General features: G+C 38.8%; 1 protein-coding gene across 9 annotated transcripts in view; it reads left to right on the forward strand.

Moving 5' to 3' along the window:
• TENM3 (teneurin transmembrane protein 3) overlaps window positions 1-14843 on the forward strand; it is a 1343701-nt gene extending 1328858 nt beyond the window's left edge. For all 9 annotated transcript variants that reach the window (XM_032988404.2, XM_032988405.2, XM_032988406.2 and 6 more), the window contains 4 exons: window positions 1906-2202; window positions 3404-5015; window positions 7722-7852; window positions 11224-14843. In XM_032988404.2, the coding sequence (XP_032844295.1) occupies window positions 1906-2202; window positions 3404-5015; window positions 7722-7852; window positions 11224-11979 (2796 nt within the window). In that variant the 3' untranslated portion in view covers window positions 11980-14843. The remainder of the gene's footprint in view (window positions 1-1905; window positions 2203-3403; window positions 5016-7721; window positions 7853-11223) is intronic.
• The last annotated feature ends 311 nt before the right edge of the window (window positions 14844-15154 follow it).

The following is a 15154-nucleotide window of genomic DNA, read 5'->3' on the forward strand; positions in this document are numbered from 1 at the left end:
AAATAAAAGCCAGAAATAAACAAGATTTAAGAGTGAATTTAGGCAAATTAGTGAATCTTAGTTGTTGGAAAATTTAAACAAAAGCTACCTGAAAATGAAGAAGTCTACACAAACAACAAAAAGGAAGTGAATTGTAATGCTTCATGGTTAGGTTTAACCTACTTCTAGAATCAGTCTTGTAGCATTATTTTTTAAAGAATATTTAGGTAACATCCGATGTTTCATTAAATAGATAAAGTAGCTATTCTGCATCTGCTAAACTTTGTGTTTCTTACTTACAAGATTTACATGAAAAGGTGATTTTTTTTTCCTCAACTGATAGTTCAGATTGTTCTCATGTCCGTGATTTCATATTAAAACAGAGAAAGGTAATGAAGATAGATAGACAGACAGATGGAAGCAAAAGTCAGCATTTGTAGGATTTTTTTTTTTATGTGTTTGCCTATGACCCATCACCAGCACTTTAATACCTTTTATGCCAATAATAAAGAGTCCAGTTTATATTGAACTTTTAGAAGCTTAACAGCCTCAGGATATAAGTACCAACATCCATGATAAATGGATTTTTGAACCTGCAGCGCAGAAAAATGCAGAAATCCTTCAGTCGTTTCTTTGGTCAGGATATCTATTCTCTTGTTCTTTTCTGAATATTATTTAACCATCTTTCTTCACCCCTCTGTAATATCTGCGTCAAGCACTTGAAAAGGAATTTGTAAAAAATTCTTAATAGACATAGCTATATGTCCATTTTTCCCCTCCTCCCCCTATGTTAGCAAAATACATTGTTGAAAAAACTTAGTTATCAGTGTTTCACCCCAAGCTGGAATAACTTTTAAAAGGCATAGCTGCTACAGAAGTGGTTTACAGATGAACAAAGAAATCCCAGGGGCCTGTTTGAGACCACTAAAAACAGCTCAATGCAGAGAGGGAACAGAGAAGTGCAAAGATACCAACATGGGAAAAGAAGAGCAGACGTTTTCCTTTTAAAAATACAAAAATGAGAGCTGATTCAGTAAAACTAAAAGTTAGCATATTTAGAACACTGAAAAGGAGAGGCGGGGGTATTTCAATGTAAAAGTCTTACATAGAAATCGCTATCCACCACTATAGTTTGCATATGTAAATAATACAGTTTTCACCATAAATGTATCTAGGCTAAGGCTTTACTTTCAAATCAAAATAGTTATAAACATCAGAGCCTTTATAAAGGTTTTTTGAGTGGTTCAGTAGTCTTCCAGTCATTTATGGCTTCTAAGTGGTCGGTTAACTAGTTGAAAGACATAATCCTCTACTAAGGATTTCAGCCTCACAAATATGTTGCAGCACTAAATGGCATACCGAGTTAAACTTCCATTTCCCCCAGAAGGGGGAAAGCCTATGTTCTAAAAACTGTTTAATCTTAATTTGAAGATTTAACATGCTTTAGAAGATCTTAATTTTGTATTAACCGTTTTGAAAAAAACTTGCTGCGGAGGATTAGAACTCAGTTCTTTCTTAGCGGGATTGTTATAAGCTAGACAAGCGGTTGCTGAGAATGTGTTGTGACAATAATTTGCTAGATATACTTTGGACTGCCTGCAAAAGTAGTTTGTTCGCTGAAGTGGCCCCATTTATTACAGAAGTTTTCAGTGCACATCTTTCCATATTTTCGTAACAGCTGACTAAGCATCAAGAAAGAACACACAGCAACAAATTACAGGGCATCTCTTCATATAATGAGACCTTCTAAAGTAGATGCTAATATAGTGCCTTACATTTATATCAAGAAGTTGCTAAAATCATTTACACACACAGCAAATCAATCACTGTAAATGGTATTTAAAGAATAGCTAGCTTTGTGGAAATAATAGGTGGCTGGGGCTCGTACACCATGATTTATTGTGTAATTTTGTTTGCTTTAAAAAGGTTAATGGCAGAAACCTCCTTTCAGTTGACTTTGATCGAACCACAAAGACAGAAAAGATCTACGATGACCACCGTAAATTTCTGCTGAGGATTGCCTACGACACATCAGGGCACCCCACCCTGTGGCTACCGAGCAGCAAGCTGATGGCTGTCAATGTTACCTATTCATCTACGGGTCAAATAGGCAGCATACAGCGAGGGACGACTAGTGAAAAAATAGAGTATGATGGACAGGGAAGGATAGTGTCTAGAGTGTTTGCTGATGGGAAAACTTGGAGTTACACATATTTGGAAAAGGTAAAGAACACTCAGGTTGTACAAAATGCTTGGAATGTGCTGAAGTTCTGCAGTGTCTGACTGCTGCATACAAAGCAAGGGCAGGTTGTAGAAGCACATCTCAGTTATTCTAAGTATCAACATGTGATTCCTAGGGGAATGCTTTATACAATAGATATGTAATCACACTGTAGCTAATTGCTGGGAATTGATGTGGTTTTAAATTATTTAGGCCGCCGACTAACAAGAAGTATCTGTATTTATCTTTTATCCTAACACTTAAAATAGGGTACAGGGACTAGATCTCCGCAATGTAAGTCAGTTGAAAAGAATGTTTGTAAATTCTTCACTGTTGTTTTTTTTCACTACCAAGAAAAGCTTATTTCTAAATGGTTACAGTTGTCAATTTGTATTTGCCATGTTATAGCATCAAAATAAACGACAGGCAAAAAATTAGGAATCTTCATTATATACAATGATTGCTGAATGATAGCTATCCCTCTAGAAATATCTGTGAAAATTCCCCTTGTGAGATCTCATGCCTACTATACAAAAAGAGAACCCATTTCTTTCTGGGGTTTCAGTATATTTCTGTTGAAGCTGTTCCTCAGGAAATACTGTTTACTAGTCATTGCAGACATAATTTAATCAAGACCTATGATACATAACAGCCACACATCAGAAAAACGTCAGAATAATTCCAAGTAGCTCCTTTTGATATAAATAATCAAACCATTCTTTTGCCTATGCCTGAAAATCTTACAGAACAAGAACACAGTATTCAGGGATCTCGGGCTATTCAAATTCTTCAAAATCATCTCTAATTGTAGGGAAGAAATTGTATCTCCCATATGTTGTTCTCCTTGTGAGTTAATGGCTCTAAGACAGTTTTACTTCTTCCCATATTAAACATGACTTATCTGAATCCATTGACAATCTGCTGTTTAGCTGCGAGTGCTTGATAAAAGAGTGATACAGTCATAACAAGTAGCAAATTATGAATGTGGAACTACTAATTACAGAACCCCTTACAATTAAGCATCCAAGTAAATTAGGCAGGGAGATGTTAACAACATGTAAGGTCAAGGATAACTCAATTAAAGAGGAGATAATTTTCTCAAGTGGGAATGTCACATTTTTGTGAAGAAATAGTATGGGTATATTGGGGGGGGGGGGTACTCCACCATTTGTCACATGGTAAAAATCTGCTCTTCATTTTCAGTCAATGGTTCTTCTGCTTCATAGCCAACGGCAGTATATCTTTGAGTATGATTTGTTGGATCGGCTTTCTGCTGTCACCATGCCCAGTGTTGCTCGTCATACCATGCAGACTATCCGCTCCATTGGCTATTACCGGAATATATACAACCCCCCAGAAAGTAATGCTTCTGTTATAATGGACTACAATGAAGAAGGGCAGCTCCTTCAGACTGCTTTCCTGGGGACAAGCCGAAGAGTATTATTCAAGTACAGACGGCAGACGAAGCTCTCAGAAATTTTATACGATAGTACAAGAGTTAGTTTTACTTACGATGAGACAGCAGGAGTCCTGAAAACAGTAAACCTCCAAAGTGATGGTTTTATCTGCACCATTAGATACAGGCAAATTGGCCCATTGATTGACAGACAGATTTTCCGCTTTAGTGAAGACGGAATGGTAAATGCCCGATTTGACTACAGCTATGACAATAGCTTCAGAGTGACTAGCATGCAAGGTGTCATCAATGAAACCCCACTGCCTATTGATCTCTACCAGTTTGATGATATCTCTGGCAAAGTTGAACAGTTTGGAAAATTTGGAGTTATATATTATGATATTAACCAGATCATTTCTACAGCTGTAATGACCTACACAAAACACTTTGATGCACATGGCCGCATCAAGGAAATTCAGTACGAAATATTTCGGTCATTAATGTATTGGATTACAATTCAGTATGATAACATGGGACGAGTGACAAAAAGAGAAATTAAGATCGGGCCATTTGCCAACACCACAAAATATGCTTACGAATATGATGTAGATGGTCAGCTCCAGACAGTTTATCTGAATGAGAAAATAATGTGGCGATACAACTATGACCTGAATGGCAACCTCCACTTGCTCAACCCCAGTAGCAGCGCCCGTTTGACGCCACTTCGCTATGACCTGAGAGACAGAATAACTCGACTAGGCGATGTTCAGTACCGGTTAGATGAAGATGGATTTCTGCGTCAGAGGGGTACTGAAATCTTTGAATACAGTTCAAAGGGCCTTCTTACTCGAGTTTATAGCAAAGGCAGTGGGTGGACGGTGATTTACCGTTATGATGGACTTGGACGACGAGTTTCCAGTAAAACTAGCCTTGGACAGCATCTCCAGTTCTTTTATGCAGACCTTACTTACCCAACCAGGATAACTCATGTATATAACCACTCAAGTTCTGAAATCACATCTCTCTACTATGATCTGCAAGGACACCTTTTTGCCATGGAAATTAGCAGTGGAGACGAGTTTTACATTGCATCAGACAATACAGGGACACCACTGGCTGTTTTCAGTAGCAATGGTCTCATGCTTAAGCAAATTCAATACACTGCTTACGGAGAGATCTATTTCGACTCTAACCTTGACTTCCAGCTGGTAATTGGATTCCACGGAGGCTTATACGACCCACTGACCAAGCTAGTCCACTTTGGAGAAAGAGATTATGATATACTGGCAGGCCGATGGACAACTCCCGATATTGAAATCTGGAAGAGAATTGGGAAGGACCCAGCTCCTTTTAATTTGTACATGTTTAGAAATAACAACCCAGCCAGTAAAATACACGATGTGAAGGATTATATCACAGGTAAAAGAAGGTTAATCAATTGCAAGACTGTCTCACACTTGCTCAGAAATTTACCTTTCTGTGTTCTCATAATCTGGAATCTGATTGTCTGGGTTGCAGGCTGAGGATATTGTCTGGGAAAGGTTAGTGAAGAAATTCTCAGAGAAGATAATTGTTCAGAAAAGTACTTGGAGTTTAGAACCAGATCAACAAAGTGATTTTAGCTTGGGGGTGCTGGACTTACAGACATCCAATTTAGACTGGCATTCACAATTTTGGTGAAGTACCTAAATATGTCCTATTTGGAAAAGTTCTTTATGAGGAAGCATTAAGCACTTAACAGTGAGAATAATTACAGCAAACATGCTTATCGGGAATAGTGAAATAGCAAGTGGGAGATCTTGAAAACATCTTATGTAGCTTTAGACATTGATTTACGTACCTGTGTAAGAGATTAAGATCTACAGGCCATTATTATCTTTCAGGTTTAGGTAACTAAACATAAACCTTGTGCGCTACACAGTCCTTATGGTGCTCCAATCTTAGACTGTTGACCCAAAAAGATAATTCAGAGCATCTCAATATACAGAGGGGTTGGGTTCTCCAAAGTACATTTTGGAGTACCAGTGGAATACATTTCTTCCTCTCCCCCTGACTGAACTACAACACAAGGTGCCTCAGCCAGAGATGTCAGCGCACTGTGAGAGGAAAGAGGAGCCCTAGGTTCTCCTTGCAGTAGTGTTACACATTACCCAGTGCTCTTGTAATGAAAAAATAAGACTCCTTGAGCAAGTACAGGAATAAGAACGTGGATTAGTCAGGTTTATTCATGGCTCTGGGCTACTGAGCAGTAAAAAGTTCGTATTCATGGACCAAAAAGACCAAAGACAAGAGAGAGTAAGACTATAAGGTAGCAAGGTCAGGGAGGTGTCTTTCTGTGACCAGTTTAACTCATTAACATGGCAGAAAATACTCACTGGAAGCTGGTTGATATTTGCCAGGATAGGTCTGTGCAAGGCTACTTATGTAAATGGGCTACGAAAGAGAAGCTCCAGGGCCAGCACAAAGTAATGAGTACACAGCCAGGAGCAGGGAAGGAGGAGTAGGATATAGAAGAAGGAGTGTGAACTTCTCTTTTGGCAACAGAAAGCTGCTAACATGCCACCTCTTGTATAACTGAGGTCTTAGGGAACCTGTATGCTTTTTGTGGGTCTAGAGTTAGTGATGTGCAGTGTTTTCCATTATTCTACTTACAAAAAAATCTGCCTGCACATCACCAGAAGTTTCTGAAAAATGCACGGCTCAGATATATTTGAATTTTTGTATTTGAATAGATGTAAATAATCAAAAATATTTTACACAGTGCCAGACTACAGGAGCTGCTCAGGCCCTCATACTTACCAGTTGTGAGACTACCACTCAGGAAAGCATCCTGGGAGTCAAGTGGGTTTGCATTAATTTAACAAACAGCAGCTATTAACAGGGTTGCTAATGGGCTGCCTGGGAGCAGGGGTAATAACAGACAATTGAATCTGTCCTCTTTTAGCAGCATGTGCTGTAGGGGATGCAGTTGCAATCAGATTCTTTGTGGCATTGAAAATGATGCTCTTGGTTCAAAAATTGCCCGCAAAATACAGGTTTAGTTCTTTTCTTAACAACTTTGATGCATGGAATACATAGACAAATGCTGCTCATATAAGGTTATCATTACAATTAGTAATTTGGCTGACTGACAATTTTAGATGCAGAACCTCATGAGGCATATCATTTATCTGAAAAGTTTAGAAATTATTTTAAGGTAAATATTTTTTTATTCTTTTGACATTTGGAAAAAATTGGTTCCTTGTTCCACTCACTTGGGTTTTCTTAAATGAAAACTACTAGACTTGACAAGGAGCACTCTGCCAGCTTCTCCTTAGTATTTGTGAAAGATAGGGTAGAAAGAAAAATGGCATAGCACCCGTTCTTGCCCAACAATTGTTAACTAGTTAATTGTTGGCATCCCTAATTTATTTATTTTTAACAGAACATAAAAGGTATCACAAATAACGTTATCTAATGCTAATTCAGTATCCTATCTGCTTACTGATGCAACTGTAATACATTTCATTAGCTTTTAATTTCATCGGTCCAACTTCATCTTGAAGAGGGGGAGATTTCTCTTGAATCAACATAAAATATCTGCCAAATCATTTAAAAGGTAATTGACCACATAGTTGTTATTTCAGGGGTAGTTTGAAGACATTCTAACACATATGTGACAAAAGGATAGGATGTGCTCTGCAGTACTTTTTTACTATATTTTATTGTATTGATGATGAAGGTTTGACGTAAAGCGTGTTCAGCCTGACCACAAAATCTCAATTAGTTTAGACTATATTAAAAGGAGATCTCACTTTAATTGTGCTCCTGTAGTTGTTCTGGAAGTCACTGAGGCCTTCAGAATTGCTGAAACCTGCAATGCCTTTCAAACAAGCACAATGCAACTCTTACATAGAAGTTTTCTTGTAAGTTTATAACTTCAGGTTTTCTGTATAAGCTTGCTGTTCTAGCTCTGGCACAAATCTAAATCCATACATAGCAAAATGAAGACTGCTGAATAATTTTCATGTTACAGAAGAAAATCAACCATGCCAAAAGCTATTCCATGTAAAAATGGTATGATTGCAAAATACGGAACAATTCTAATATTTTTCTTTTTTTGTTGTTTTAATAATTCTCTTTCAGATGTCAACAGCTGGCTGGTGACATTTGGCTTCCATCTGCACAATGCCATTCCTGGTTTCCCTGTTCCAAAATTTGATTTAACAGAACCTTCTTACGAACTTGTGAAGAGCCAGCAATGGGAGGACATACCAGTAAGAAACAAAACTAAACATACAAAAGGAACAAGACAGAATGTTCCCTCTATTCAGATCTCATTAGGCATAGGTAGTCCTGACAACGGTTACTTGCTAAATTAAATCTAAACAGTGCTTTTCAACCTCTAATTTTTATCTACCTTCCAAAGAATTTAAGAAATTATAGATGGTGTTTTTTCTTACAGATTTGCTAAGTTAGGTACCATTTTAAATAAGCTTTTGTTTGCTTTCAGCAATAATAAAAATGTAGAAAGACAATAATCAATGAAAAGAAGTTTAAGACCCTTTAAAGATGTGTAAGTTTCACAGCAGAAACTACAGAGATTAGATTTGTACTAATACTCTGCCTGAAGGCAGAAACTGAACTCTAGTAAAAAATAGACTGAAATAAACAGAACAGGTGATATAAATTATGCATACCATGCACCACTACAATTTTACTTCTCTTTAATATTAATCATGTTTTATATGTAAAGATAAAATATTGAAAATGAAATTACCTGAGGTAAAACCCATTACATTACATAAAACCAAAACTCCAGGTGCTTATGAAGTTCTGTGGGAGGAAAAAAAATGAACTTCAGTCCTGAAAACCTGCTACAGTTTTAAATGATGGAAGAAACTAATGTGGAAGTTAAAATCTAAATCTGCTATTTAAGAAAATTATATTTACAAATCAAACTTACTCACAGATCAAAGACCTATGCCCTCAACAGTCCTACAGCTCTCAGTTAAGAAGTGTTAAGAGACAGTAAAATGGATAATCCCACTGTGAGCAGTCAAAGCCAGATCTCCTCTTACATGAATCATGATAGAGAACTTTACAACATTAAAAGAGGATATGATCTTGGAAGAATCATACAACCTAATTTAGACAAAAAATCATTGGAAGGATGGACTAGCAGAAGGGAGCATATGGAAGCTAATTTTGCATGCATTAAGTGACCCACTAAATATATATATTTTAATAGCCAGGGATTGAGTAACAGGGAAAGACCTTGAAGCACTACATAAGAATAGTGTCTCCCATGAGTGGCAGAAGCAGTGAAGGAGAAGCATTGCAAGTACTCCAGTCAAGGTGGTTGTATCAGGAGATAAGAGACCTGTCATCAGGCATGGCTGTGAAGAACTACCAGAGGTTGTTTATCTAGATCTCAAAGGCTAAAGAATGCAGTTATCCACTAACACCAGCAAAGGTGCACCAGCAAGAGAACCAGTCTGGTCAAAGAGAGGAGAGCAGACAGCTAGTTGTCAGAAATTCAGGAAAGAGCTCAACATGAGGCGTGCCAGGGGCATGTGACATGACAGAGAGAGAGAGAAGTGGGAGGAAAACAAAGATTCAAAATTGTCAGGTAGGAAGAAGCCATGACTATGACATTGACTGTTGAGCAAGCAAATGCAACCAGGAGCCAGAAGTAAACACACAACCCACTTAGTATTTTGAAACATTCTGGAGTGAGTGAGCTTTACCATGCTCTGAGGTTCTCCTTCAGACCTCTGAGGATACATGTTAAAAACAAACTTTGTCATTATTAAGTTGCTATAGCATCTCACTGATGAGTGTGCTGTCTAGAATATATTTTGTGTTCAATAACATTCACATAGGATTGACAACAGCTGAAATCCATACTTGTTGGCAAGTGCAGACTGGAATCTACCACATTCACGAAGAGTTGAGAATCCAAGTCAATTCATAATTCCCTCGGAACTGTCCCCTCCAGAAAGCTGCCTTCATGGCAGAGCAGAGAAACCTTTGCAAGCCTTTTGAAAGACTTTGATTAGCAGCAAGGCTGAATTAAGCAGGTAGGAGTCTATTAATGACTCCTGCTTGGTCTACCACCCAGAAATTTGGGAAAACCAAACAGGCTTTGCCCTCATTTTTCAGCAATTAATCAAATGGGCTAAACAGTATTTTACTGAAGGGAGAGGGAGTCAATTGGAAGATAAACTGGATTATCTACAGAAACTAAGTACTCCTTTTCAAAAGTGCAGCCAAAGCTATTTAAATCTTTCTGTTTCCTGCTGAGACAACTGCTAGGGCAGCTGTCTGCTCCCCACCTCTGTCAATACCAGCTTATTCACAGCTTGTAGCTGTTAAGACTCCGGGTTAGACAGATAAGATATGCCTATTCTGTACAGCCGTAAGGTCTCATTCCCAACCACCGCTGATGTGAGCTGCCCCGCTATCTAGCTGTGCTAGCTAACCATTCCTGCTAGCTGCTCCTGCTCTTCTAGCTGTGCTGGCTAATCCCAGCAGTTATGCTGGCAGGTCCCATGCCCCAGCCATCCTCTCCACCAAGCGTGCAACTGGCTTACTGGGCCACATAGAGCTCTAAACAGTCAAAATAAACTTCCTGACCGAATTCTCCTATCCTAGCTTTTCCATCTTGTGTTTTTGCACCTCACAGTTGCACCTCTTACTTTCTTCCCTTTGTATCACACCTACCTTTTCAACAAGAACATCCCAGATACAGTAAAACATGAAATACCAAGCGAGCGTACTTCAGACTTGCCCATTGGTTCTTTTCATTCATTGCCCCTTGTCTTTGCTGTTGTCAGCAAAGCACTCTCCTGTATTCACGATTGCACCCATCCAAAGTTCTGGGGGGAGAAGCTGCTCATGCCTTTTAGGCAGCACACCGGTACTTGGAGTGAAATAGAAGCTCACGCAACTGAATTGGCCACTGCCTTTTCCCACATCTCCTTTTATCAGTTTCTGCGAGTATTTGCAAGAAAGGACATCAGTCCCTAGTATTCCACCTCACTGCTCTGTACCGTTTGCTTCCTTCTCTTTTACTGTAAAGACTATCATTACAGTTTAAATCCCCTTTTTCCTTTAGTAGCTTGAGGGGCTATGAGAGCCTCCCTAAAGTTTGGTCTCAGACTGCAGCTACCTGAGACACTCATCTCCTGACCCAGCGTAAAGAAGGGCTTGTTCCTGTTCCAGACTACAGCTTTGTGACCTGTAAAAATCTCCTCAATTTGGATGGACTCATGGTAGACAGGAATCATAGCTGAACAAGCTCAGAGGGTGAGATGACACTGTAGTAAGATTAGCTCTTACCCATATTAAGTATTAGTATCGCAAAGGTCTGTCCTGTGCAGCCCAGTAAGTAGCCTCTGAAGTTAAGTCTTATTTTTGTGCAGGTTCTCAGGGAGACAAAGAGAAAAAGCACTGAACATTATCAAACAAAATAGTCTTGTAACTCAGCAGAACAAGCAGTATGTAGATTTAATTAACTCCTTGGCACTGTCAGTTGTGGCATATCCTGTTGTCGTCCACGGGCAGCACACCAAGAAAGCCTGGCTGTTTGGCATCTAGAGGGCTACAGATGGCTGGTAAAACTTCTGTCTGTTCTTGTTTACAGCCAATTTCTGGAGTGCAACAACAAGTGGCGAGACAAGCAAAGGCTTTCCTTTCCCTGGGAAAGATGGCAGAAGTGCAGGTCAGCAGACGGAAATCCAGTGGAGAGAAGTCGTGGCTGTGGTTTGCTACAGTGAAGTCTCTGATTGGGAAAGGGGTGATGCTCGCTGTCAATCAAGGCAAAGTGCAAACAAATGTGCTCAACATTGCGAATGAGGACTGCATAAAAGTGGCAGCTGTTCTGAACAATGCCTACTACCTAGAAAACTTGCATTTCACCGTTGAGGGAAAGGACACGCACTATTTTATCAAGACCACCTCCCCCGAGACTGACCTTGGGACACTGAGGCTGACAAGTGGGCGGAAGGCCCTGGAGAACGGCATCAACGTCACTGTTTCCCAGTCCACCACGGTGGTCAACGGCAGGACTCGTAGGTTTGCTGATGTTGAAATGCAGTACGGTGCTTTAGCGCTTCATGTCCGCTACGGCATGACACTCGATGAGGAAAAGGCCCGAATACTGGAGCAAGCCAGGCAAAGAGCTCTTTCCAGTGCCTGGGCAAGAGAACAACAGAGAGTAAGAGATGGAGAGGAAGGCGCCAGGTTGTGGACAGAAGGAGAAAAGAGGCAGTTGCTAAGTGCTGGAAAGGTACAAGGATACGATGGGTACTATGTACTCTCTGTGGAGCAATATCCAGAATTAGCAGACAGCGCTAACAATATACAGTTCCTCAGACAAAGTGAGATAGGAAAGAGGTAACACACTGGCTTAGCTCAGGCTGCCAAAGAGACTGTGTACCAGTGTCTTCTAAAAGGGAGACCAAACTGTTTTGCTGCATTACTACTTGAGCCTAAGCTTACATCTTTGCTCAGATTTTTTCTGTAGCACAATCTGAACAGACTCTGTAACAAAAAGAGCGCCTTCCAGAAGAATGATACTGCTAATGACAAAACTTTTTTCTCTCAATGACCTTAAAGGTGATCTGCTTTAAAGAATATGTTTACATATGCATATCGCTGCACTCAAGTTGGACTGAAAAGTATTAAAAAAAAAAAAAAAAAAAGAAGAAAAAAAGAAAAGAAAAAGGCCTACAGATTTTGCAACAGACTGTCTGTTCCTTTGAGGCACTGTATTTAATTAAGATACAGACCCATACAGTGTTTCCAAATATTACTGAATTGTTGACCTTTGCTTACCAGAAGTAGTCTCTCTCTTTCTCTCTCTCTTTTTCTCTCTCTCACTGCATAGGATGTGGTATATCTGTTAATTTTGAAACGTGGGGCAAAAATTACTGTTTATAGACAACCCAACTGCTTTAAACTGTGCTGCTTTCTAAAAGGACATTGGCACAAGTGACTTATGCTACCATGGGAATTTAATAATGGATTTTACAATGCTAACATGGTTTGCCTTGGGGGGAAAATGGCAAGTAGAATCCTTGTTGCAGATAAGCAAAGGAAACCCTGATTTTTTTGTAAATTATGTGAGACGAGTTGTTTATGGATTTTTATATGAATTACAATTTACTGTACATCAAATATTAGTCTCAGAGGAGTTAATTTATGTAAAGTGTTTAAAAAAGTTTATACTTAAAAATAAAACCATAAAAACATGTGCTCTGTGTGATTTTTTTAAAGAAAAAGGAATTGCACCTTTTATGTTATAGCTGTACAGTATAAAGGATTATATTGTAGAGATATAACAGTGATGACTAATGTCCAAAAGTGTTAATATTTTTGTATTAGGTTTAAAGCTGTGCATCTATCACTCTGCTGATAGGACGGGACACTCCAAAGTGGCTGGCTGAATCAGACCACAGCTCCCTCCCCTCCCATACCTCTCCTGTCACCCAGGCCAGTGCCACTTCATCAGTCATTGTTAGAAGGCACAGTAACCAAATAAGTCTCGTTTATTATGATGGAAGACTTTAATAGGTTGGGTTTTCCTTGTCTTTTTCCAGCCCTAACGTAATAAATGGACATTTATTCATACCAAGTGGGGTTTCTGTTGTTTTTTTAGAAGCTTTGTTTCACAATGGAGAGAATAGTGTCTCAGGTGCTTGGCAAATTGTATGTAGAAGAAGAAGAAATGATGTAGTTTCATCCAGTTATGTCAACTTTGTCTTCTGTATAATACAACTCTTTTAGATGTTAATAACTCCAGATAGAAGAAGCGTACCTCTGACCTGATGCTACAGAATTGCTCTTTAGGCAGGCAGGCTGTTCAGTAGGTTCACCTCCTGGCCTTCAGCTGGCAGAACAAATCCCATTACTGTGAACACTGAAGCTGGGGATGGAGAGGAAGGTCCAATTCTAGTGCCTAGGCTGCATCTCCACACCACTGCATAGATTTGGCATGCTCTGCTCCAAGGCCCAGTATATTTGCTGCAGGACAGAACTGAAGTGTGCAGCTGGTTCCTTACAGGAAGCCTGTGGTGGCATCTATGGCATCTGTTCTACATCTTGGCTGAAACCATTCTTAGAGCTTTACTCTCATGAGCACTAAATTCAGCCACAAAAATAAGTATTTTTAAGATGAGACAAAATTGGGGTTTTTTGATGTTCATTGAAATATACACAGTATTTCTATCCATGTATTATAATGACAAAACATAGTAAGTGAACGTGTCTTAACTATGAATGGTTCAAGTGGATGTAATAAAAATAGTTTTCTAACTGCTTTGTATTCTGAGAGTCTATGGTATTACATACTCCAAATTGCACATTAGGATTGTTTGATAAACAGATTTGAATTTCTCCCAGCCAAGTTGCTACCGAATCTACAGTATCAGTGCTATTACTGTATGTGTGTATTTGGTAGAGCATACAGAACTAATTACACATATAATGAATGCTAATCATCTATTAGAATGAAAGCACAGATTAGTTGTTAGTATTTTTACCCTTGAAGTCGTGAGGGCCCTAAATTTAGAGAGGATGATATGTCAGACCCCAGAGGCGTGTCATTGATCTACGTATTCTTTTAAAGATGTAAAATGCTAGGTGTTTGCAGTTCTGTTGGGTGGCTCTTCCACAGCACTGTATTTAGCATGCTGTAAGTGCTCTCTGTTGAAATAGGCTCATATTCTAAATTATGTCAAATGTTTCTGTTCTGTTTGAATATGAAAAGCTTGTATAACATGTCAACAATGAAATATATCTTCTACTTGACGCGTACCAGTTCCTTCTCCTTTGTTCTGGCACCAGTAGACAACAAATTATAGTATCTGTTGGTGATCATTTCAGATAAAGTCAAATCAAGCCAATTAGTGGCCTTGTTAGTTGGTATAATGAGCCTATTTCTTGCTAAAAAAGACTTGTGATCTGGACATGCTCCTGCAGGAAATAGTGACCTTGGGGAATATATAAACAAAAGATCTTTTTAAATAAAAAATATGCATAATTAAAAGAAGCATATTACAAAAAAAAAAAAAAAAAAGGAGATTCTAAGTATTTTAGGCAATGCCAGTCAAAATGCTATCCTGATATTTTGAGATGTATATTTCGTCTGATTTGTATTGTTCTTTTAATTTGCCTTCTTAACTTTATATGTGTCCTGAATTTTCCACAAATTGATAACTATAGATTGCATCTAGGCTTTCCAATAAAAGCCAACCCAATGTGTGTGTGTGTGTGTGTGTTTATATTTGGTTTTTAAATCTGTATGTCAGATACTGCATCTGTGCTATTGCTTTTCTCATTGTGTCGGAAGAAGCAAACTGATCCAGTTGCACTGGTATTGATTCATTTGCTTCACAGTTGGCAGTATCTTTTCCAACTCTGTCCAATGGTCTTATCTGCTAACTCAGCAAAGTGAATTACTTCATGGGATCTCTCAGGTGGCCTACTTTAGAGAAAACATTAACTATACCTCACAATGCCAAATCTTTATAGATAAGGAAAAGCCAAAGGAAAAAAAAAAAAAAAAAATCACT

Source organism: Tyto alba, unplaced genomic scaffold, assembly GCF_018691265.1.
Source record: "Tyto alba isolate M040663 unplaced genomic scaffold, T.alba_DEE_v4.0 Super-Scaffold_6, whole genome shotgun sequence".
NCBI classification, from domain to species: domain Eukaryota; kingdom Metazoa; phylum Chordata; class Aves; order Strigiformes; family Tytonidae; genus Tyto; species Tyto alba.